The sequence below is a fragment of the Sus scrofa genome, chromosome 4 (assembly GCF_000003025.6).
Source record: "Sus scrofa isolate TJ Tabasco breed Duroc chromosome 4, Sscrofa11.1, whole genome shotgun sequence".
NCBI lineage: Eukaryota > Metazoa > Chordata > Mammalia > Artiodactyla > Suidae > Sus > Sus scrofa.
Window position 1 is genome coordinate 97,049,749 of NC_010446.5, and position 27,578 is coordinate 97,077,326.

Below are 27,578 nucleotides of genomic sequence, written 5' to 3' on the forward strand. Positions count from 1 at the left end.
ATGCAGCTGCCACCCTACACCACAGCCACAGCAACACCAGATCAGAGCCACATCTGTGACCTACACCATACTTCACAGCAACACTGGATCCTTAACCCACTGAGGGGAGCCAGGGATGGAACCTACATCTTCATGGATAGTAGTTGGACTTGTTACCACTGAGCCACAAAGGGAACTCCTTAAAAAATTTAAAATAGACCTGCCGTATGATCCAGCAATTCCACTTCTGGGTATTTATCCAAAGAAAATGAAAACTCTAACTCAAAAAGATATGTGAACCTTATGCTCACCGAAGCATTATTTATAGTAACTATGATACGGAAACAACCTAAGTGTCCATATTCAAATGAATGGATTAAGAAAATGTGGTGTACACATGCCACATATACACGCACACTGGATATGAGTCATAAAAAGAATGAAATCTTGCCGTTTGCAACAACATGGATGGACCTTGAGGACATTATGATACATGAAGTAAGTCAGATAGCAGAAGACAAATACCATATGATCCCACTTACAGATGGAACCTAAAACAAACAACAATAAAAAGAAAAAACAAGCTCACAGATAGAGAACAGATCAGTTGTTGCCAAAGGTGAAGGTTGAGAAGTAGTCAAAATAAGTGTAGGGGGCCAAAACTTATAAACTTTCAGTTGTAAAATAAATAAGTCATGGGGATATAATGTACAGTATGGAGGCTATAATTAATAATATCATACTACATATTTGAAAGTGCTAGGAGAATAAATCTTAAAAGTTCTCATCACAAGAAAAAAACTTTTGTAATTATACATGGTGACAGATGTTAACTAGACTTACTGTGATGATCATTTTGCAGTGGATACAAATATTAAATCATTATGTTGTACATCTGAAACTAATACAATGTCATATGTCAATTATACCTCAATTAAAAAGAAATTCACCCTGGAGTTCCCGTCGTGGCACAGTGGTTAACGAATCTGACTAGGAACCATGAGGTTGCAGGTTCGATCCCTGGCCTTGCTCAGTGGGTTACGGATCCAGTGTTGCCATGAGCTGTAGCACGGATCGCAGACACGACTCGGATCCTGTGTTGCTGTGGCTCTGGCGTAGGCCGGTGGCTACAGCTCCGATTAGACCCCTAAACTGGGAACCTCCATATGCTGCAGGAGCAGCCCTAGAAAAGGCAAAAAAAAAGAAAGAAATTCACCCACAGCTAGCAGTGTTCTACCTTACTAGCAGTGACTCGCTCTAAGTAGACCTTATTCATAATACTTAGTAATGATGTTATTTTTCCTACCATAAAAAAAGAGAATGGATCCAGATTAAGCAATGGTTCCCTTTCCTATCTTCCTTTAAAAAGCAGCTCACGGTTCCACTTTTAGAACCTAAAAAGGGAAGGTAAATCTTCATATTCTCTCAGCAAGATCTCTTTCCTTCCTTGGCAGTAAGGCTTTAACAGAAGTTCAGTTGAACTTACAATTCTCAAAATGAAAGGTTATCAAAAGATTTTGCAACCAAAATTACAGTTACCAAAAGGGACATGCAAGTGTGGGGAGGGATGAATTAGAGGTTGGGAATGAACATAAACACACTACTATGTATAAAATAGGTAACAAGGACCTACTGCATATCACAGGAAAATCTACTCAATACTGTGTAATAACCTATATGGGAGAAGAATCTGAAAATGAATAAATATATGTATATGCATAACTCATTTACTTTGCTGTACACCTAAAACTAACACAACTTTGTAAGTCAACTATACTCCAATAAAATTTTTTTTAAAAATCTAAGCAGAGACTCTCCTCGGTTCCAGAAGATACACCATTAAAATGTACAAAACATCAATCATTGCCTAATGATGCAATTTCAGAAATCACACCACCAAGGTGATCACTAAAATGTTAACATTTAGGGAACTAGGGGACATGAGTAGAAAATGAGTAAATTACAATCATGTCTTGTGCTATACCAAAGTGACTCAGCTTTTGGAAATAAGACTGTGGTTTTAATTTAACAAATGATGTATCCATATAGCTTCATATGAAAATGAACAAAATAGTCCCTTGCTCTTTGTGGGGTCATACTGCCATCAGTTTTTCTTGCTCTTCCCTTCCCTTGCTCTACTCTTCCAAGCAACTCTCCCAACGTGTCACTTGAGGGAAGGCTGGGCAAGACATATCAATGGATGTCTGGGCTCTAGCCATGTGCCAAATAACTTCCAGACATCTTCAAATAGAAAGCTGAGAATAGGAATTAGACTGATCAGAATCTAGATAGTACTAGCTGTTGTCTGACCCGTGATGAACATTACTTCACTCTTTCAGCAGAAGGATTCAAGGAAATTACTAATCATTTAATTGTCAGTCTCTATACTAGATGTCAGAGTTACAAAGATGACAAAAATCTGTTCCTGTGAGAGATCACTAACCATGGAGGAAAGACATAATAGCAGGACAAGTAGATTTAGAAAGGTATTGTTAATGTGTAGCAGTAGCTGAAAGTATTGGATACTAGCAAGCTGTATTTAGAGGTAATAAAGAGCTGGTTCAGATGAACCTTTTGAATTTAGGAGAAAAATGTGCACTGAATCTCTATAGATGGCTGGAAATGTGCCAGGATGACTCAGGAAGGAGAGTATTCCAGGGGGTTAACCATCCTGTGCAAAATCCCGAAGATGAAAAAAATAAAGGAACTGATTGTCGCTCACATAGCTACGATATAGGATGAACTTTGGGACATGGCATAAGGTGATTCTAGAAACCTAGAAACCAGATCAAAAAGCTCCTCGTGGAGTTCCCGTCATGGCTCAGCAGAAACAAATCTGACTAGTATCCAGGAGGATGAAGTTTCAATTCCTGGCTTTGCTCAGTAGGTTAAGGATCTGGCGTTGCCGTGAGCTGTGGTGTAGGTCGCAGACATGACTTGGATCCCACGTTGCTGTGGCTGTGGCATAGGCTGGCAGCTGTAGCTCCAATTTGACCCCTAGCTTGGGAACCTCCATGTGCCGCAGGTATGGCCCTAAAAAGACAAAAAAAGAAAGAAAGAAAAAAAAAAAAGCCTCCTTGTAAGCCATCCTAGAGTGTTTGGTCTCTATGGTCTGATAGGAAGAGCCAACAAAGGGTTTTAAACAGAGAACACAAACAAACAAAAAACAATACCTTAATAGATAAATGTACTTCACTGGGAACTTTCTAACAGTTTTAAAGTTGACTCACATACCAACCAGTGGTTATAAACTAGTTCTTATAGGCCAAATCTAGCTTACATATATGTTTTAGCTGACCTGCACCATTTTAGCTCATATATTATGAATCTGACTCAGGTGGATGATTCCACATAAAACATGGATAGCTGTCTTTTTTCAAAATTGTAAAATAAGGCATGGGTTCATTAGCATCTTTTTCTGATGACAATCAGCAATACTTAAGAAGACAGACTGCCACCTATTGGCTGGACATAAACCAGCCTGTTCATTCAGACCCATTACGCCCACTGTCCCCACTCCCCCACCAACAACCACCACCACTGAAAGCTACCTCATTTATCTAGATCATCTACCTGTCCAATCCCTTTCGGGATATAGATATGTGGCCCCTCCTCTGATGCCTAAAGCATAATAAAGCTCCACTTACCACTATCAACCCCCATTTCACCCCACAGTCACAAGAGGAACTTGCAATCAGTCAAGGGTGAACTGATACAACAATGACACAATGGGGCCACTGGAACAGGAGGGAGGCCTTTCAATAATGCTGCAAAGAGGCTTAAAACTCTCTTCCTCTTACCAGATTTCTATGCTCCTTTGTTCTAAGATACTTGGTGGTATTAGATACCAAGAGGGAACCAGAGTGGGATTAGGAGAGCAAGACCTAAAACAAGCTGCCAGGACTAGCCATTCTTCCAAGTCTTAAACCAAGGGCTACAAGAAATTCATGAAGTTCTCCTTGGTCACAAAGTTCATCTGGGTGAGAGAGCAGGTAAGAGGTTTGAGGTTGAACCTTGGGAAGTGTGCATTTCTCTTGTGTGTACCCTTGGGTATCTATCTTCCTGGATCAAAGTCCATAGCTGTCAGCTATGGGAGGTAAATTTTCACATTAAATTCTTTACAACGAATTCTCAAAAGAAAGGCAAGTACAGATAAGAAAAGAACTTATCTTTGTGGCAGGAAACTGCATGCTCCCTGTGGCAGATTTTAAATGATTACAAATTCTTCAACACTCCTAGCCTCAAGAGGTGGAATCTATTTCCACTCCCCTTCAATCTGGCTGTCCTATGACTGCTTGAGCCAACAGAGTTAAAATGGAAGTGACCAATGTCATTTCCAGAGCCAATCTTTAAGAAGACTGGCAGATTGGTCCTAAGAGACTGAAGATACAAACAAATAATGGCTAAATGTGTGTGTGTATGTCTGTGTCTGTGTATATACATAATATATATTATATATGTTTTATTTGTATCTATATACAACATTATTTCATTTCTTTGTTACAAAAAAAAGGGAAGGTAAAGAGGAAGGTGAAAGTAGAAAACTGCTGATTTCCTTAACTCTCAATAAAGTCAATTAATACAGTTAAAATTTGAAACATAGTTTTAAAAATCATAAACTTAATGTTTGTTGTAATTATTTTTCTTAACTGTTATGACTATTTCAAAAACTAATATCCTTTGTGATAAAGAAATATCTGAAGGCCAGAAATGATTCCATTTTTACTTCATTTGTTCTTCTGAAGTTTATGTAAAATTAACATTTTTTATTTTAAATAATGTGAATTGTAAGATCCCACTTTTTCACTATATAGATATGTCTATTTGTCTACCAGTAATATATTCATTTCTACATAAGGAAAGAAAGGTGTGTAAAATGATAACACTATTTATTTCTACACAGTGGGATTTCAAACAATGTATTAATTTCTTCTTTATTGTTTTCTTCACAACCTGAATATTTCGTTAACAAAGCGTATCCTTCTTCATAAGTACATAATCAAGTCATTATTCTTCTCTAAAAATAAATAAAAACAGTGTATTTATACATGTTTATAAAGTATAGAACAGCTCCAGTCCCAGTGTAGGATATGGGGGAAAACGTGAAATAGGAAAAAAAGTTTTTCTAGAGATGTGGCTAAGGTTAAACACTGAGGTCCCCTGAACGCTCTTTGAAAACAACAGTATTTATTTCAATTACTTTTGCTGTGAGTCCATACAAAATGGAGCAATAAAATTTTATGATTTTAGAGTAGAATGCAGAAATTCAGGACTAAGCTGTACTCTAAGTACCAGAGTCAAAGCAAAGTACTGTTCATTAGTAATAAAGAGTGAAATTAAAGGAAAAGAAAAAACAAGAGTAGAAATCAGCTCCCTCTCAGTCAGAAGAGTGCAGAAGAGGTACATGCTTCAGATAAACAACAAAAATGCAGGGTCACTCAAGGGAACATAGCAGGGTCTGGTAAATCCCTCTTCTCCACACCTTCTCCAGCATTTGTTACTTGTAGATTTGATAATGACAGCCATTCTGACCAGTGTGAGGTGATACCTCATTGTAATTTTATTTGCATTTCTCTAATAATTAGTGATTTGAGCATTTTTTTCATGTGCCTGTTGGCCATCTGCATATCTTTGGAGAAATGTCTATTTAGGTCTTCCGCCCATTTTTCAATTAGGTGGTCTGTTCTTTTGTTGTTGAGTTGTATGAGTTGCTTGCATATTTTGGAGATTAGGCACTTGTCAGTTGCATTGTTTGCAAAGATTTTCTCCCATTCACTGGGTTGCCTTTTTTTTTTAACAGTTTCCTTTTCTGTGCAAAAGCTTTTGAGTTTAATTAGGTCCCACTCGTTTATTTTTGTTTTTACTGTCATTATTCTAGGAGGTGGATCAAACAAGATTTATGTCAGAGTGTTCTATGTTTTCCTCTAGGAGTTTTATAGTATCTGGCCTTACATTTAATCAATTGTGTCTTTAATCAATTTTGAGTTTATTTTTGTGTGTGGTGTTAGAGAATGTTCTAATTTCATTCTTTTACATGGAGCTGTTCAGTTTTCCCAGCACCACTTACTGATGAGACTGCCTTTCCTCCACTCTATGTTCTTGCCTCCTTTGTCATATTTTAGCTGACCATAGCTGCTTGGGTTTATTTCTGAGCTTTCTATTCTATTCCATTGATCTATATTTCTGTTTTTATGTCAACATCATACATTTTTTTGGTTTTTTCTTGCTTTTTAGGGCTGTACCTGTGGCATATGGATGTTCCCAGGCTAGGGGTCAAATTGGAGCTGCAGCCGCTGGTCTACACCACAGCTCACAGCAATGCAGGATCCTTAATCTACTAAGCAAGGCCAGGAATCGAACCTGTGTTCTCATGGATACTAGTTGGGTTCGCTAACTGCTGAGCCACAACAGGAACTCCAGTACCATTACTGTTTTGATGATTACAGCTTTGTAGTATATGATATCACTTACATGTGGGATCTTAAATATGGCACAAATAAGCCTATCTACAAAACGGAAACAGACTCACAGACATAGAGAACAGACTTGTGGTTGCCAAGGCAGAGGGGAGAGGAAGTGGGATGGGCTGGGAATTGCAGGTGGTAGATGCAAACTATTACATTTAGGTTGGATCAGCAGTGAGGTCCTACTGTATAGCACAGGGAACTGTATCTAGTCTCTTGGGATAGAACATGATGGAATATAATATGAGAAAAAGAATGCATATATATGTATGACTGGGTCACTATGTGGTACAGAAGAAACTGGCACAATACTGTAAATCAACTATAATAAAAAAACATTTTTTTAAATATATGGCTCTTGAAGAAAGTCAAGAGCTAACAGACACCACACCAGAGGAATTAACGGAAGATGACTTGATGGAGATGAGTGGTTCCAAACCCGTGCCAAATGATGAGGAAGAAGACACTGAAGAAGGTGAGCCAGAAAACAAACTGACAGTAGACAATCTGGCACAAGGGGTCTGGTTATTCAAGACTGCTTTTGACTTTTACATGGACAGACACTGAAACTAAAGCACATGGTGGGAGGAGGAAACATTGTTTAGAAAGATGAAAAAGCAAAGAGTTAGACAGAAATTATGACCTATTTCCATAAAGTTACACTGAGAGTGCCTGCCTCTCCTGCTTCCCCTTCTCCTCCTCTACCTCTTTCTCCTCTGCCACCCCTGAGACAAGACCAAGCCCTTCTCTGCCATCTCTTCCTCAGCTTACTCAACATGAAGATATGGAGGATGAAGAGTTTTATGCTGATCCACTGCCATTCAATAAGTAGCAAATAATCATCACGCCCCACAGTTAATAAACTGATATGTTGTGTGTGTATCTTTCTGTGAAAATCTAATACCTATATGGCAAGAACAGTATGAGAAATTTTTGTGTCATCATTACCTAAGTATTCATCATTTAGAACATTACATGCAAGACTTCTATGGAAGTGGCTAGCCTATCCTTACACAGGCATAAGGTGAGTGATATTTAATATAAAATTAATGTGTTAGTTTTATTACAATTCTATAACTTAGCTTTCAAAGAATTACAGTATGATGCCTGTAATTGAAACTGGAGAAACTGTGTGTCAGCTTATCACAGGAAAATTACATTTTAAAAATTGTACCAATGTTTCCAATAATTTATTATAAATATGGCTGTAATACTGTACACCATAAAAGTTTTATGATTCATTCACTAATATATAAGCTAGGCTACCATGAAGCAATCACATTGCTGCTTCTTCATTATCAATGCATGAATTGTTAGACTTATAAGTAAATATGTATTCCTTTTTATACTATCTTTTCATTTTTGATATCTAATGTTAGTAATATATACAACATCTACATTGTTTTGTATCATATAAGACAATATCGGAGTTCCCGTCGTGGCGCAGTGGTTAACGAATCCGACTAGGAACCATGAGGTTGCGGGTTCGGTCCCTGCCCTTGCTCAGTGGGTTAACAATCCGGCGTTGCCGTGAGCTGTGGTGTAGGTTGCAGACGCGGCTCGGATCCTGCGTTGCTGTGGCTCTGGTGTAGGCCGGTGGCTACAGCTCCGATTAGACCCCTAGCCTGGGAACCTCCATATGCCGCGGGAGCGGCCCAAGAAATAGCAACAACAACAACAACAACAACAACAACAAAAGACAAAAAGACAAAAGACAAAAAAAAAAAAAAAAAAAAAGACAATATCGATGTTGGTATTGACAGGATTCATCTTATGAACAGATAATGTAAACTTACGATATCCATAAATACAGTACTATAAATGTATTTCTTCTTATGATTTTCTTAACATTTTATATAGCTTACTTTATTGTAGGAATACAGTGTATTATACATATAACACTGAAAATATGTGTTAGTCAACTTTGTTATCAGTAGGGCTTCTGATCAACAATAGGCTATTAGTAGTTAAGTTTGGGGCAAGTCAAAAGTTATATATAGATTTTAGACTGCATGAAGTAGGGGGAGGGTTTGCACTCCTAACCACTGTGTTGTTCAAGGGTCAAGTGTATTTTTTTTAATTTTTTTTTTCCTTCTTAGGTAGGGCCACCCCTGTGGCATATGGAAGTTTCCAGGCTAGGGGTCCAACTGGAGCTGCAGCTGCTGGCCTACACCACAGCCACAGCAATGCAGGATCCAAGCTGCGTCTGTGACCTACACCACAGCTCACAGCAACATCGGATCCTTAACCCACTGAGCTGGGCCGGTGATGGAACCCACATTCTCATGGATACTAGTCAGGTTCATTACTGCTAAGCCACAACAAAACTCCCAAATGTATTTTACTTGCATAAACTATAATTACTTACAAGGAGAATTTTAGTTGATCTTTCTAAAATATAACTTTATTCTTTGGTGTTAGGTATTTTATAAGCCTCCAGGTAAAAACAGTGGTAAAAATAAGAGAAAAATTGTGGTAAAACTAACATTTACCTACCTACCATTTGCCAAGCACTGGACAGTTAAGAAACTCAGCTTATTTGAGATTCAGCCCAAAAGTTTTTCTGATCTTCAAGCTAAAATTTCTGACGTTTTCAGGTGCTGTAAATTAAACTTGTAAAAACTGGTCACAACTCCCCCACAGTTAAAGCAACAGGCCAAGATTTTCCAGATTACCAATTTTGGAGTCCAAAGCTGCAAGTGTTACACCTTAAGCATATTCCACTACAGTGCTGTGTGATACCTGATTGCTTACTATATACCAAGCATTCTTCTAGGGATTGTACATGGATTAACTCATTTAATCCTAATAATAATCTTGAGGTATGTACTATTATTATCCATATTTTAGGGATGAGAAAATTGGAAGCATAATAAGGTAATTAATTGACTTGCCCAAGGTCACAGAGGAAGTAAGGGTGGGACTAGGTTTTAATCCTAGTCAGTAAAACTCCAAGGCTTTTACTTCTGTCCATTATGCAATATCAATGCCCTGTATAACACAGAAATGGGGAAGTGGTTGACTCCAATTAAGAATGTAGACTGCTTACCTTCATTGTTTGTCCTTCAGGATTCAGAAATTCTTGACTTTACTGAACTGATCTCTGGGGCCATAAATTCAAATGACTTAATTATATGAATATTCACAATATTGACTGAATAAACAATCAATCGTAATGATGTGACTTACTGCTTCTCTGCCTTAGCATCACACTTTCCACATATTCTTTTGGAAACTTACTAGGTTATTTGCCAAAGACCAAATGAATATTTATTGTCATGACAAAATTCAACACCCAACTGTGACTGAAACTCTCAGCAAAGTAGGAAGAGAATAAACATGCATACGTATGTTCACCAAAAGACATATACAAAAATGTATAAAGCATCACTATATGTAATAGTCAAAAACTGGAAGCTACCCAAATATCCATCAACAATAGAAAGAATATAAATTTGTAAACATTTATATAATGCAACACAATAGCACATAAACTGTGGGTGTTAACTGAAAGAAGCCAAACATGAAAGTGCTATTATGATTCCTTTAAAGTGCATAAATAAATGACTAGCGGTATTAGAAGTTAACACAACAGTTACTATTTGGAGGAGTCGAGTGCTTGGAAGAGGATATATTTGGAGGTTTGGGGTGCTGGAAAGGTTCTGTTTCTTAATCTGGGTGTTAGTTACACAGATAGTTCAATTTGAGAAAATACATTAGTTTGTATATATGATTAGTGTACTTTTCTATATATATAATTATGCTTCGTTTAAAAAGCTCGTAGATTGTTTTTTAAAGGAGTTTCAGATGCAGACAGGAGGGCAGAAAGTAGACTACCTTGTACCTCTCCCTACTCTCCCTACCCTACTATTAATCCCCACCACAGGCTAGCTCGTATTCCTCCCCATGCTTCCCTCTCTTAGTCATCCTCTAGCCATTTGTGGACTCCTTAAAGATTACTTCCTAATTCCATCTTCAGTCTCGCATGTCAAGATTAGACTGCAGTGCCCAGAATGCTAAAGATCTCAGGATGCCAGAAAGTTTATGTCACAAAATAAAGTTAAGCCACCAAGATCATCAAATAATATTAGTAAAAGGAATACTCCAGGATGGTTGAAAAACTTAAGACAAACAAACAAACAAAAACCCACTTGGGAATTGGGCTTGGGAACTCTGACATCTGAGTCTTGATAAAGCAGGAAGAGAGAATAACCAGAGATTATTACTAGAAAGAAAGGAAAATTAGCACTCAAGGAGCAGGGCAAGCTGCTGGTCCTGGCCTACAGGGGGGTTAGGAGAAGCTGGGGCCCAGAGACACACAAAACCTCTGATAAAAAGGTCCTATATAAATAGGCCTCCAAAACCCCTACCAAGTACCTAACTATGCCCCCTGAATAAATTCTCACTAAATATTTATAACATGACTTCAGACAGCATATCACCTTTCATTTGGAGAAGACAGAACACATAACATGTGATACCTGAAGTTAGGGCAAAAAGGAAAAGATGAGTGCAGTGTTTTGGGTTTTAACCATTTAGAAGCCTGGTCATCCCCCATCTCCATCCCATTCGCCTAACAATATTTTCTTCTTATCATGTTCCTGGATCTTGTGTTATGTTTTTCCAGTAATGTCTTCATTTACAGGGTCTGAAAATACAGAAGAAATCAAAAAGTATGGAGGTTCCTTTAAAAAATAAAACTAGAACTACCATAGCATCCATCAATCCACTCCTCAGCATATACCTGCAGAAAACCATAATTTGAAAAGATACATGTCCCCCAATGTTCACTGCAGTACTATTTACAACAGCCAAGACATGGAAGCAACTTAAATGTCCACTGACAGAAGAATGAATAAAGAATATGTGGTACATATAAACAACGGAATATTACTCATAAAAAAAGAATGAAATAATGCCATTTGTAGCAACATGGATAGAACTCGAGATTGTCATACTAAGTGAAGCAAGTCAGATGAAGACAGCTATCATATGATATCACATATAAACATGGAATCTAATAAAAAATAATACAAATGAACTTATCTACAACCAGGAATAGACTTACAGATTTCAAAAGCAAACTTATGGTTACCGTAAGTAACCAAAAATGTAGAGGCGGGGAGGGATAAAATTAGGAGTATGGTATTAACATATATACATTATGATATATAAAATAAATAACCAATATGGATCTACTATATAGTACAGGAACTTTACTCAATAGTCTGTAATAACCTATATGGGAAAAGAATCTAAAAAAGAATGGATAGATGGACGGGATCCTTGTAGGAGACGGGATTGAGATGGTGGAGTAGAAGGAGTGGAGCTCAACTTCTCTCTCAAAAACAATGAAATTACAACCAAATGCTGAGCAACCTTCAAACAAATGGACTGGAAACTTCCAAAAAGGTATCCTACTCCAGAAGACAAAGTGGAGGCCACATCAAGAGGTTTTTGGACTTGGACTGAATTATACCACCGGCTTTCCTGGTTCTCCAGTTTGCAGATGGCAGATTGGAAGGAAATGTGTTCCAGGAATACTGATCCTGACTCACTTACCAAGGCAATGGGCTTATGGTATTTGACCCTCAACAATCCTCCCGTGCTGCCTGCCATTCTTCTTTGAAACATGCTAACTCTGGACAAGAGGCAAGAGAGGAGGAAAACTTTGGGCTGAGAGTCAAGAAAATTGGGGGAGATGAGTTCCCTGCTGGACTCCAGTGTTAACTTCTTAAAATCAGACTCCACGCCTTTCCATGTAGAACATGTGGCCTTTACTCTTTCATACATTATTGTTTTGTCTGAAAAGCCCAGAGCAGCGCAGTGCCAGATTGCAAGGCTGAGATGCAATTCAAAAAATAATGTATAAATAAGAAAGCAGAGAACTTCAAAAAAACAGAAAGATTTATCTCCAGCACAGCAGCGTTACTTTTATCACAAAGGAGAATGACAGAAATCAAGGTCTTCATGTTAAGCATATTATTCTTAACTGCTTAGAAAATTTTCCCACTGGATTGCCCTATTGTATTTTAAATTTTCTTTTAGCTCTATTTTCTCGTCTGTAAAGTGAAGGGGTTAGGCTATGTTCTTCTCATTCTATGGTACTGTGATTAGGAGAATGAGAGGTGAAGAAAGAATCAGAGCTGCAAGTGAATATGATTATCACAGAATCACAAGTATAGTGCATTATGCATGTTTTAAAACTAGATATAGTATTTGTATTCTAAAGTGTTTCTTTATGAATTACCTTCATCCTTCAGTGTACTGTTTAGTCTTGCTGCAAACATAATCCTTACACAAATCCAAATCAATTTGTTTGTCCTTCATGTAAGATACTTAAAATTTTCAAAATGTGTTTATGTCCAAAGACAAAATGTTAATTTTATAGAATTCTCTTCAGTTGATATAGAGCTTTGTAAAACTGACTGTAAATATCCACTAAAAGACATTCTCCCCCTTAGTCATGACTTTTGAGAGGACTTAAGCATTAGCAACCGTTTTTAATTTAGTGATTCCATATTCTTTATTTAATGCCTCACTGCTCTATTTGAAACCAAACCATGCATTTCAACATTTAAGAACAAATGAAGTTTGAAAAGACTTGTATTGGATTCAATAACTTTTCCCTTAAAAATATTTCAAATATTACTAATTGTTCTTATTGCACAGAGATACCAAACTGGTTGGTCAGAGTAATTATCTGCTAAACTACTTATATCTTAGCTGATAGAACAAGAGGAACTTAAAATATTCAGAGACTTAGAATACAATGAGATTCGTACAGTTTGCTCTAATAAAGCCCTTGGATAAATGGCGACTTTTGAAAGACTCTTGAGGTACACATCCAGGCTTCAGATATGGACTTTGGAAAGCACTGGCATCAACATCAATAAAAGGGGTTGGTGGATGCAAACTGTTACATTTGGAATGGATGGGCAATGGAGTCCTATTGTACAGCACAGGGAACTGTGTATGACTGGGTCACTTTGCTGTTACAACAGAAATTGCAGAAACATTGTAAATCAACTATACTTTAATTAAAAAAATAAAACAACCACAACACAAAGCCCAGGGAAATACATTTAAGTAGTTAAAACTTTTTTTTTCCTTCAAATTTAATTTTTATAATGCTATTAGAAGATTCCCAGTAATAAACTCGTTTGTCCTTCAAAATAAATAAATAAATAAATAAAATAAAAAAGAATGGATATATGTATATGCATAACTGGTTTACTCTGCTGTACACCTGAAACTAATATCACATTGTAAATCAACTATACTCTACTAAAATATAAAACATTTCCAGTCCTTCCATTCTTCTCCATAAGATACTAGATAATCTCCAAATTCCTTAGCATGGCATTTGAGGCCTTTTTCATATGGCCTTGCTTACATGTCTCAACATTTTGGCTTCACTGGACTACCAAAGTTACCAACACCCATTAGAATTACTGCTTTTGGAGTTCCTGTCGTGGTGCAGTGGTTAACGAATCCGACTAGGAACCATGAGGTTGCGGTTCGGTCCCTGCCCTTGCTCAGTGGGTTAATGATCCGGCGTTGCCGTGAGCTGTGGTGTAGGTTGCAGACACGGCTCGGATACCGTGTTGCTGTGGCTCTGGCGTAGGCCGGTGGCTACAGCTCCGATTAGACCCCTAGCCTGGGAACCTCCATATGCCGCGGGAGCGGCCCAAGAAAGAGGAAAAAAAAAAAGACAAAAAAAGAATTACTGCTTTTTTCAGGATATTCTACCTGGAATGTATGATCAACAAATATTTATTGACTTTCTACTATACAACCAGTATTGTGCAAGGTGCTGAAAATATAGTAGTAAATGAAAGCATCTAGCAAATGCAAGGCCCTATTCATGTGCTGCACTCACAGGAGACAATCCTTGATCTTTCTAAGGAAGAATGAGTTACTCCTTCATATGTCATTCCACAGCAATTTGTGAATATCTTTTTTGAAACTAGCTATTGACTTTGAATTCACATTCTCTAGCTAGAATAACTACAATCTGAGGACGTTTAACTGGGTAATACTCAAGATCCCATCCAGTTCCAAATCTCTCTTCAGTGACCGAGAGCTTACTCTGGTCAAATACAGCTATTTTCTTATTTGGATAGTTCTGACTGTTAGAAAGCTGCTCCTTATAATTCACCAAGATATTTCTCATAGTTTGCAAATCTTACCCAAGTTCCCCTCGACCCACCTGACTTCAAGCCCTATTTTGTTTTAGTGTTTCAAATAAATTGAAGACACCTTATGTCTTCCGTGATTTTCCTTATCTATAAGCTAAAAACACAACCAGTTTCTTAAATCATGTTTCCTTTCTCCCATCATCCTGCTTGTTCTACTATGAAAGACCAACCAACCCGTTTGTTTGCTTGACAACCCAGTGGCTCTTTCCTCAAGCAGTCTAACAATGGCATAGTTCAGCACAAAGGGCTTTAAGCCCTCTGACTAGAACCTAGCTGATCTTCAGACCTCCTAGGTGATTTATAACAGTAAAGAGGATATTTCTGACACCAGTAGGGCTGTGACTCTGATTGTAACTTCAGAGTTTCCTACTTTGTCTACCGGCCTTTGTCCACTCCTAACCCCTCTGTAAATACATGGTAGGGCAGCCAGGAATTGAGCTCCCCTCCTAAAGTACAACCCGTGGCCTCCAACTGTGCCTGAGCAAGTCACATCTCTTCAAGAGTGGCAAGTCTGGGGGCCATGTGCATCTTCCATTCCTGACCAGATTTCTTCTCAGTTCCTGCTCTCTCATCTGTGGTGTTTATTCTCACCCTTGTTTAACATTCACAATGAGCATGCTCCAAATTGTCTACAGGCTTCTTTGTTTTGTTTTGTTTTTTATAGGCTTCTTTTTAAAAACCCAACTATTATTGAACAACACTCCAGGTAAGGTTTTACTAACACAGTGTGCAAAAAGAATACCACCTACTTTCTCTAGATCCTATACTTTCATAAGCGTGGTAAAAAGTATATGGATTTTTTTTTTTTTTTGACACCACACAACATGGATGGCTCATTTTAAGCTCTTCTCTCTCTCTCACACACACACACACACACACAAATTCTCTTACACATATTGCTACCAAGTACGTTTTCTATCTTGCATATACTGCTGCTGCTACTTTATTCCCAAGCTCGGGCTGTAATACTTATCACTATTAAATATGACCTCTTTACCCAAAAGAAAACAAAAAGACAACTTACAGAATGGGAGAAAACAGTTTCAAATGATGCAACTGACAAGGGCTTAATCTCTAGAATATATAAGCAACTTATACAATTCAACAGCAAAAAAACCAATCAATCAATGGAAAAATGGGCAAAAGACCTGAATAGACATTTCTCCAAAGAAGATATACAGATGGCCAACAAACACATGAAAAAATGCTCAACAACGCTGATTATAAGAGAAATGCAAATCAAAACTACCATGAGATATCACCTCACACCAGTCAGAATGGCCATCATTAATAAATCTACAAATAACAAGTGCTGGAGGGGCTGTGGAGAAAAGGGAACCCTCCTGCACTGTTGGTGGAAATGTAAACTGGTTCAGCCACAATGGAGAACAGTTTGGAGATACCTTAGAAATCTATACATAGAACTTCCATATGACCCCGCAAGCCCACTCTTGGGCATCTATCCGGACAAAGCTCTACTTAAAAGAGACACTTGCACCCGCATGTTCATTGCAGCACTATTCACAATAGCCAGGACATGGAAACAACCCAAATGTCCATCGACAGATGATTGGATTCTGAAGAGGTGGTATATATACACAATGGAATACTACTCAGCCATAAAAAAGGATGACATAATGCCATTTGCAGCAACATGGATGGAACTAGAGAATCTCATACTGAGTGAAATGAGCCAGAAAAAGACAAATACCATATGATATCACTTATAACTGGAATCTAATATCCAGCACAAATGAACATCTCCTCAGAAAAGAAAATCATGGACTTGGAGAAGAGACTTGTGGCTGCCTGATGGGAGGGGGAGGGAGTGGGAGGGATGGGGAGCTTGGGCTTATCAGACACAACCTAGAATAGATTTACAAGGAGATCCTGCTGAATAGCATTGAGAACTATGTCTAGATACTCATGTTGCAACAGAAGAAAGGGTGGGGGAAAAAACTGTAATTGCAATGTATACATGTAAGGATAACCTGACCCCCTTGCTGTACAGTGGGAAAATAAAAAAATTAAAAAAAAAAAAAGAGTAAGAGGACATGGTCAGTACAGAAAGAATTCCAGGCATTCAGGATCATCTCATAGCCAATTATTATCTACAGAGTCTGAAGTCAGTACAAGTAGACAATGATGCCAAGTACAGTCAATCTAGTTATATTAAAAGACAATCAGAAAACTTAGATAGCATCAAGCCATGAATAGTGTGTGGCCATAAACAATCAAAATCTGACAAAATAGGAAAACAATGCTCTAGTCTTGTGCTAGATCCTCAGGACCAACATCTATCCATGGACAGTCTGATCCTACACAAGGGAGAATCTGGGACCAACACAAGAAGATATGGATCTAGTCCCAGTCATTTGAGAGCTCTAGACATTTCTCACAGACAATTATCACCTCTGCAGTCTAAATTCAGTACAAACAAACCTCAGAGATCTAATTTTACTTAGTCCAGTAATAATGAAGGACAGTCAGGAGCTTGGGTAGACAGTCACTGTCTTCCCATGGTCCACCTGATTACAGGCAGGACAGCCTGGATCTAGCACAAGACCAAGAGATGGCTCCAGCCATGGACAGTTAAAAGGCCAGAACTCATCCACTCATAATCTGTGTCTTTCAATGAAGAGTCTGTGTTCAACCCAAAGGTGGAAAAAAGGCAGCACTGGACCCTAAGAATCAACTCACAAAAAAGCCCCATTAACATATTCTGGACCTTCTATAAGCAGAAGGATGTAGTTATACTCTGAACAATAATGATGAAATATAATCTGGAGACATGGATGTAGTTATACTCTGGCCAATAATGATGAAATATAATCTGGAGACACACAGAAGAGTCAGAATCAACTCATGAGCAGTGTGAGTGTGGGGAAAAACTCTCAGACGACAGAAAAGCTCAAGAGCAAAGTAAAAACCCAATCACAGAAACTCAAGAGATAGCTCTATAAATCCTATAAATTTAGGTACTTATCAAACCCAGGTATCCGCTACTGGTCAGTCCAAATCTACAAATGAAATCTTAGGATCCAACTCTAGAAAGTGGCAAACAGCCAACCACGAACACATGAGTGCTCTGGAAAATCAGTGTCCCATCATGGCCTCCTACAAATTCATGAACAATTTGTGTCTAGTCATGTAGAAGTTCCAATGGAGAATCAGGATTAATCCAGAAGTCTAGTTCTGACAGAAAAAAAAGAGACAAGGATCTAGTCATAAATAGGAAATGGCAATGCATATTCAGGGTCTACATCCACACAGTCTCTACCACTATAATCAGGAAACAGGTATCCAGTTATAATTAATCTAGTGATAGTAAAAGTCAATGAGGAGATTAGGATAGACAGCTTCCATATAAGGTCAGTCTAAGTACAGTCATATATAATCCTGGTTCAGCAAAAGAAGAAGACAAGGTTCTAGACATGAAGAATTAGAAAACTCTAGACATTTAGAATGTCAACATGGCCAAACAGCAATTCATGGACATTCTGGAGAACCCAAGGAGAACTGAGTCCAGTATAAAAGGAAGAGATTGGCTATGGACAATCAGAAGATAGCTCTAAATACTCCACATCTGCTTCTAGACAATCTGCACATTTGAGGTCTGGATCAAATATAAGCAGACATTGAGGATCCAGTTATAGTTGATAACACACATTCAAGTTACTCATATAGAAAGCCAACATTAGTCCATGTATGGTCTGAGTACAATTATAGACAGTTAAGAAATAGGAAGTCAGAAGACAGGTTTATACACTAAGAGTCTCACCAAGGACAAACACACATTGGAAAACAGTCTGGATCTACTCATGAGCAGCCCAGATCCAGCACCAAAAGCATACAATATAGCTATGATCAAGAGACAGCTGCAAACACTCAGGATCTCCTCATATATAATCATTTACTAACTCTGGGTCTAGTATCAATAGACAAGGGGGATCCAGTTATAGTCAGTCCAGTATATTACAGGACAATTAGAAGACAGTCTTCCCCTTCCCATGATGAGTCTGCATATGGCCAAAGGGAGTCTGGATCTTTCTTCTAGAAGAAAAAATTACTCTAGCCAGGATTCTATCAAGAATGGACATGTAGGGAGTTCCTATTGTGGCTCAGAGGAACCAAACCCAACTAGTATCCATGAGGACGCGCATTCAACTCCTGACCCTGCTCAGTGGGTTAAAAGATTTGGCGTAGCCATGAGCTGTGGTGTAGGTCGCAGACAAAGCTCAGATCAGCTGTGTTGTAGGCTGGCAGCTGTAGCTCTGATTTGGCCCCTAGCCTGGGAATTTTCGTATGCCTCAGGTGTGGCCCTAAAAAAACAAAAAAAGCAAAAAAAAAAAAAAAAAAAAAAAAAAGGATGAACATTTATTCATAGGCAAGCTAGGTCTACCCATGAAGAATTAGAGTCTAACACAAGAGAAAGATTTGGGTCTATTTATGAACAACCCGGGTCATCTCTTAAACAATTTTCATCTACACAGATTGGATCCAGAATAAGAAGACATCAAGGATCCAGTTACAGTTCCCTTGTGGTACAGTGAGTTAGGGATGTGGCATTGTCACTGCAGCAGTTTGGGTTGCTGCTGTGGCATGGGTTCGATCCCTGGCCCAGTATGGCAAAAAAAAAGGGTGGGGGGAGGATCCAGTTACAATGAGGTCACTGACAGTGAATGGCAATCAGAAGATTCAGAGAGCCAGTCAGAATAAATCCGTGGGTATTCTAAGTTCAGTTCAAAAAACCAGCATGAATGCCTTCATGGTCAGGCACTGCACAGGTCTAGATATTCAGGGTCTCATCAAGGCCAGAGAGCCTTCCCATGGACATTCAGAATCCAGCAGAGGAGAAAATCAAGGATCCTGCCACAAGCAGTCAAGACACAACTCTGACACTTACGACCTCTTGAAGGGTGGACGACCATTCATAGACAGTCTGATTCTTCCCATAAACCATCAAGATCCAGCATGAGAGAGGAAAAAAAATATATATATCTTTTGTGAACATACAGGACGCAGCTCTAGAGACTCAGCGTGGGTACTCAAGAAGCAGACGGTGGAAGATCCAGTTATAGTCAGCTGGGCAATCAGAAGATTCAGAGAAAGCATCAGCATCAACTCATGGACAGTCTGAATGAAGACATGTGAAATATGATTCTAGCATACAGGAAGACAAGGAGATAGGTCCACACAATCAGAATCTCCAAAGGTCCAGAAAGTCACTCATGGACAAGCAGGATCTGCTTACCCAACAAGCAGATAAACCTCTAACTAGGACACAGGAGACTGGACTAGATACTCAGGATCTCATCATGGCCAGATATCTACTAATGGACAATCTGACTTGTATCTAGCTATCAATAATCAAAATCAAGCTCTAGATACTCAGGGACAGCCTACAAACTTCATCCACACAATCTGATCCTAGTAAAATTAGATAATGCAGATGCAATTATGGTCAGTTTAGTGGTGGTAAAATAAAAGAGACTCAAACAGAGAGTCAAGAAAAACCCATGGAGAATGTGAGTAGAGCCACGGACAATCTGAACTAAAAAATAAGCTGCCCCCCGCCCCCGCCAAAAGATCCAACATGAACATTCTGAAGACGATGCTAGAAATTCAGGGTCTAATCATATAATATTTACCCATGAGCAATCAGATCCAGTACCAAAAGAATAATCTATACTTTTTCTTTCCAGAAATAAGTTAGTCATAGTCATAATCAGGCAGGAAGTCAGACAAGTCAAACCCAAGGTCAATTTGAGTCCAATTATATGCAGATAGACATTAAAAGGACTGGGTTATAGCTACGGAAGTGCTGAATATGACTAAGGATGAACCAAAAACAAAAGAACTCCTAGCCTTGATTCCAGTCCACTGAAATCTGGGAAAAGTTATACAAACAAGCCTATGATTTATCAGTCAGGATCAGTTTCTGGTCATTCAGGATCTAGATCAACAGGTAAGCCATAAAGGCATGGAATTAATTTCGGATACTCGAGAATAAGCTGCAAACTTAATTTGATACCAACGGTCAGTCTGAATCTATCAGAGGTGTAAGACCATCAACTACTTATAGCATATCCCCTGAATGACCTGGACAATTACTATCTAGTCATTTTCTATCTACTTCCCTTCCTGTCCCTTCAACTAGAAAACAGGTATCCAGTAATAGTCATTCTAGTAACTCTGGAGTTCAGTCAGGAATTTTAGGAACTTCAAACTTTTTCAAATAGAAAATCACAGTGGACAGATGATTTCTGGCCATATGAAAGATCAGACCAACAATACTGGAAGACAGGGATCTCAACAATACTGGAAGATGGGAATACATTAATACCTACCCACATAAGTTATATCTACAATCGTCTCCAGTCTAGCACAAATAGAAAACAGGATAAGCATGTCTAATTTAGTGATACATCCAGGCAATCATGCTATGAACAAGGACAATCAAGTTCTCCAAAATGGAACTCATGTATCCAATTCTTACCAATCTGATGACAGTAAAGCCCCAACTCCCCACCCCCCCGGCAAAAGAAACCAGGAGATTATAACTATTGCTATTCATTCAGTACCAAGACCAAAGGGCTCAATGAAAGGCATACAAAGGAAGTTTTAGCTATGGGACAATGGAAGGTGGAACCAGGATGAGGAAGATTATCAAAAGGGAAGCTCTGAAAAAAACAAGTAACAATGAAAGCAAGCAAAAAACAAGTTTTTACAATTTTTTAGAGCAACAGTCCATGCTATAAATACATACACAAACAAAGGGACCATTATCATAAGTGAAACACCAACAGAAAAAGAACTCAAAATAGCAAAGACTTGCTAAAAAATAAAGAACAGGAATCTGTAGTGAAAACCGTTTTTTAAAGACAGTCGTGTTTCTATCGTTTTCATTTTTTTTTAAAGCAACTTTACTTTAATCCTTAAAGGTAGTGTTAACCTTCCTTTTAAAAGATAGTGTATCGTTGTCCTCTTAAGCTACAATGTTAGTGACAGAAGTTTAAATGAACTATTATACAAAATAACATAATAGTTATGTAGTGTTCAATGAGTTAAATAGGAGCACTAAAGTTTTTAAGTTTATGCCAAGTTTGATATTATATGTGACTCTTAAAGGTGACATATTAGGTCTTAGAGCACCACCAGACCACTGAATGCATTACCCAGGAACCTATAGACAGAACTTTCAAATCTTTGGTTTCAGACTATCTAATTGCATAAAAAATGCCAATAAAAAAGTGTAAACATTGTCTTGCCTCTTTCCCTCTCCGTTATCTTACTTTATAAATAGTAAAAACAAATCAAACAGGGAAAGAACTAAAGAAGGAACTTTGCAGAACATAAACATCGGCCACAAAAGAGAAGCCTTCAAAAAAGCTTCAAACTCAGACTGTAAAGGATTGAAGAGTAAATGGAGAATAAGAAAGGTGTGCTCACTGCTCTTTTAAAATGTTGTATTATGAAGAGGTGGAAAGAATTCTTGATGGAGATAAATCAGATGACAATTCATCATCATCCCCCGTGTCAAGCCTGCTCTTTCTTGTTTATTGAATGTTTAGTGTGTATGATAAAACACACAGAGTCATCCAAGCAAGATGCCTTGGTTATTACTTCCAGCCCCTCATCTCTCACCTGACTGATCTTCCTTATTCTACCTCATCTCACTGTGGTCTAGCATCAATATAGCAGTGAGTCAGATCATCTCTCTTCTCTGCTCAAAACCCTACATAATAAACAAGCCAACCATACTAGAGAAGGTTAGATGTGCATATCAAAGAGAACAGGCAGGGCAGGCCTATGATATGGTGATATTTCAGCAAAGACGTGAAGGAAATAAAAGATTAAGCCAAATGGATGTCTAAGGGGAAAACATCCATGGGATGGAATTCCTAAGGAAGGTGTGTGCCCAAAGGTTTGGAAGATAAGGAAGCAGGTGGCTTCAGCAGAGTCTATGAGGAGAGGGCAAGTAGGAGAGAAGGTCAAAGAGGAAACCAAGGCCCCATCAGTCTCACACTCATTGCATTTGTTACATGTTCCATCTCCTCTCCTCCCTTCCTCTTGGCTACCCCACTTCCTTACCCCCTACTTCTCTCTCTCTCTCTCTCTCTCTCTCTCTCTCTCTCTCTCTCTCTCTCTCTCTCTCTCTCTCACACACACACACACACACACACACACACACACACTGACAAAGGCTGACTTCCAACAACCAAGGTCTCTACGTCTCCACTTTCTCCCTCCCATACCTGAAGCTCGGACATCTCCTCTGGTGTCTCCCATACTAGCAGGTCTTTCAGGCCACGTCTGTAACACCTGGAGGATCCCTGAGGTGCACTCCCAATCACTCTCCTCCAACTGCCCACTCTGATGGACCAGGTCTGCATGTAGAAAGCCTCCTGAAGGTAGGAACTGGGGGATGCAGGCTATGAATGGCCATGACAGTAAGAGAATCAAACAGCAAGTTAAGGAGGTGGAAATACAACAGAGAAAGATATTGACAGAATAAATAAAAGGAAGCAAGTAAGAACGAGCTCTGCATTCCAGACATCTGGGGCATTTCCAAGAATGTGAAGGAGAAGGGAGAATACTAAGAGGAGACAGAGAAGCAACTGAATGGAAAGGCCAACACTCAAGCTGACTTAGTCCAGGGCCCACATCTCGAGATAAAGGACCTATCACTATACCTGCCCACCTCCCAGAAAATATGTGCTAAGCTATAAAATTATATCAGATCCATTTTTTTTTTTTTTGAGATAATAGAAAAAATGGCCTGGTACCTGGAGAGAAGGATATGGAGGGAAATGCTTCTTGGCCACTTTCATATTATAGTTGACTTCTTTTGACTCACATTACCCCCAAGTCATGACACTCAACACTCTCTGCTCATTATGCCCTTGTTTTTTACATAGTCTCCTCATTTACAGAGACTAAGCTACAAAGACCTCTCAGAAATTGCATGGGGAGAAGAGGGGAAAGGAGAGAAAGGACAAGGAAGAAATGACTTCCCTAGCATTTCCCTAAGACCCAGCAGATGGTGCTATAGGAACAGGCAAGGACGAAAATGTGAGTGACCAGGACTGGGAAGACGGAGTCAGTGTTGATCTTCTCTAGCTTTGTTTGTTGGTCGGTTGTTTTTAAATAAAAGTCCATTCTTCAAGAACTGTCCCCCAAACTTTCCCTTTTTAATAGTCCCCCCAGGCCCTGGCTATTCTTAGGAAAAAGATTTGAGTTAAATCTTATCTTCAGCACTTAATAACAAAGTTACTCAAAACAAGTTACGTCTTTTCTCTGAGACTGTTTTCTCATCTGCAAAATGGGCGTAATAATACCCACATCATGTGGTTGTTACAAGGATTTTAAAAAATGATGTACAAGGGCACAGAGCGCTGGGCTTGGCATGAAGAGGAATGTAATTTCCTTTCTTCTGCCAACACATAAGGCACTGAAAAACATAGAGCATGGCACACACCTTAAGAAATCTCTTCTGAACCCTGTCATCTCTAAGGGGAAAAACACCAACCAAACTGATGGCAGGTGGGTGTTAGGGGGACCTTCATGCCCACCCTGTTACATACTCTGGTAAAATCATGAATCTGTTTTGGAAAGGACTTCTGTGATCATCTTGACTGACTCTTAAATTAGTCTCTCTCAAAAGGGAGACAAGAGGTCAAATGCACACTGAACATGCCTATTGCTTTCATGACAAGAATCAAGAGATAAATCTCAACCAAACTCTGGTTGGTGATTTTGGAGGATAATCAGAAAATAAGGCACTGAAAGGATTAAAACTGCTTACATGATATATGAAAGTTCCTTTAATACCCCTGGCAATAAATTCAATTACTTTCCAAAGACCTCATGACATTTTCAGTCAACTTCACAAAGACCTAATTGCACTTTCAGGCAACACAGATGGTAAAGGTTTCTTCCTCACATCAAATCAAAACTATACCTTCCTCTGATGAGGAAGGGCCCTTGTTCTGTTCCCTTTCCCACCACCTCACATACCTCAACCATCACAGACATGCATGCTTTGCTCTCTCACAGCAATTTGTGGTTCTGATGTCCCCCATGTCACAGCCTGTCTCATGCCCCTAGATTCTCCTCTCCTAGTGAATATTCCTGACAAACAAATGCAGAAAAACACCAGCAGGTGGCAAACTATGATCCACAGGCCATAGCTAGGGCATCACCTATTTCTGTATGGCCCATAAGCTAGGAATGTTTTCTACATAGTTAAGGAGTTGGAAAAAACCTTATGACATGTGGCATTATGGAATTTAAGGGCCAGGTCCATCAATAGGTTTTACTGAAAGACAGCCATGTTCATTTGTTTACATATCACCTGTGGATGCTTTCATGCTAAAAGAGCAGAGTTGAGTAGTTGTAACAAAGTCCTCTGGCCTGATATTTACTACCGGGCCCTTTACAGAAAGAATCTGCCAACCCCTCCTGTAGGAGAGGGTGCCCTCAAGAGCATGTTTCACCTGGAAGAGTCTTCACCAACAACCCCTTCTTCCCTCTGCAGTGACAGTCAGCTCCTCCAGGAAATGAGCCCTTGCTCAGCAAATTCCACCTCCTCTGTGCTCCCACAGTCACAGTCACACCTCTGATGAAGCGTGACAATGGGGCCCAAATCAGACATCCAGAGGAAACATGGCCACACAATGGACACGAACTCTGAAACCCTCGGGGTGACACTTAGAAGAAAACATACAGCCTGTCTGAATTCATGGTTGAATTTGGAGTCATATAATTTATCATTTCCCAAGAGTGCCGCCACTCCTTCCCATCCACTGATGATGATGTTGCACAAGTGTGAAGTCTGTATAAATTCACCCAGCTTGAGTGAGGTTTGTGCTATACCTCACAACCAATGGAGTGTAGAGCAAGGTCCTCAGGGATAATACCCAACATAAAATGCAGTCGATATACAGGTGAAATCAGGGCCTCTGAGTTGAACATGGCAAGAGAGAGGGCAGACCCTAGGCCTGTGAAAAAACAGAAGTGGTCTATGCAGAGCACTTGCAGCCATGACCCTCACTCCTCTTTCATTTCAATTCAACTTGGCAAACATTTATTAGGGACTTTTATGTGCCAAGCAATGTGCTGTGCCTCCAAGTGACATAGGGATTAATAAGGTCTGTTCTCTATTTTAAGGAGCTCATAGACTGGAAGTGATAAATGCATATGGACAAATGTGTGTGTGTGTGTGTGTGTTTGCATGTGAAAGGATATATACAATAATTAAAGGTAGCTATTTTGGGATAGTAGGATTATAGATACTTTCATTTTCTTTTCTTTGCTTGTCTGTATTTTCTAGATTTCATATTAAATATTAATTATACAACAACACAATTTTAAGAGTATACTATAGAATGACTGATATTATAATAAAATTACTGGGCACAATTATAATTCCTTCTTTAGTAATTCAAGAAAGATTTCCTATAGGATGTCAAAGGTCGGTTTTGAAGAATACATAGGAGTTTGCTACCTAGATTATGAAGAAAAAAAATCCCCCCCAAAATATAAAATAGTACAGTCCATTTAGGAAGATTTATGAAGTAAATTACTGGTGGAGAACAAAGAGGGATAGGAAGCGAGATGTGGCTGAAGAGAGGCTACAGCCCAGATCATGAGTGCTGGATCCCATGCTAAAGAGCATGGATTTCTTCCTAAGATAGCGGTTGAGGTAAAGCTGCACGATGAATGGTCACCAAGGTCTGATAAACAGGTAAAGAGACAAGAGGCCCTCTGCAGCCATCATCCATTCCTGGAGATAATAATATCATGGGTGATACCTTGGCTGAAACCCTGTACAAGAAAATTTAGTTTAAAAAAGAGGGTTTGACTAGATGATCTTCAGGGCTTCTTTAAACACTCAGATTCCATGATTCTTTGACATTTGCTGCACACATGCCATTCCACTTCAATTAAAGTCCCCATGATTCATTAGCCCAGATTTGGGAACTGCTAACGCAATCTCAGGTGAACAGATAAAGAAGTGAGAAGGTAAACACCTGGGAGGTGGAGATGGAGGTGGAGCTGGGCTTGTTTGGGAGTGAATTAGGACATCTGTAAGAGAACAGCTCCTCCCTGAGATGGACCATTATTCCCTCTATAAAAAGGCCACAATCCCCAACTAGCAGCACCCTGCAAGCTGCTTCAGGCTCCATCCTACTTGTTCCTCTGGTGAACCAGGTAAGTGAGCAGGAGAACCCACAATGGGCTCTAATGCAAAGAGGCTCTGGGTTATCAGGCTCTTTTTTACATACATACTTTGGGGGAACTTTGGTATAAGTTTACTTTATTGAAAAGGAAAATGAAGAGATAACTGGGACTGATACTACCTCTTTTCTTTGGGGTCACGAAGCTCTAATTACCCACTAATCTGAGCTTTCTCTCTCTGATGTGTAATCATTAAAGTCAGAGGGTCAGTCCCTGCTTAAAGAATGAAAACAAAAGCTGAGTCTCATAGCAGCTGTCCCCATCTCCTTATAGTCTGAGCCTGTGGTTGGCATTGCCCACTTTGTCTACTCTCTCTGGCCTAGAGTCCTGAGCATCCAGTTGAGGTCTGGTACCCCTCACCTGGAATCAGGCATCCATGTGGATGATAGACCTCTCTCTCCCAAGTGTGACCTAGAGAGAAATTGAGGAACTGGATGGACTGGCACACCCAGGATTCCTACAGCTCCAAAACAAAGTTCTTAAAATCATCCCTGGTCGGAGTTCCTGTCGTGGCTCAGTGGTTAACGAATCCAACTAGGAACCATGAGGTTGCGGGTTCGATCCCTGCCCTTGCTCAGTGGGTTAAGAATCTGGCATTGCCGTGAGCTGTGGTGTAGGTTGCAGACGCGTCTCAGATCCCACGCTGCTGTGGCTCTGGCGTAGGCCAGTGGCAACAGCTCCGATTTGACCC

At 39.3% G+C, this 27,578-nt stretch overlaps 1 protein-coding gene across 1 annotated transcript in view; it reads left to right on the top strand.

Moving 5' to 3' along the window:
* LOC100513083 (filaggrin) overlaps positions 1-27,578 on the top strand; it is a 49,589-nt gene that overhangs the window by 14,667 nt on the left and 7,344 nt on the right. Inside the window, exon 5 of the mRNA XM_021090821.1 lies at positions 26,806-26,860. Coding sequence (XP_020946480.1) covers positions 26,806-26,860 — 55 coding nt within the window. The remainder of the gene's footprint in view (positions 1-26,805; positions 26,861-27,578) is intronic.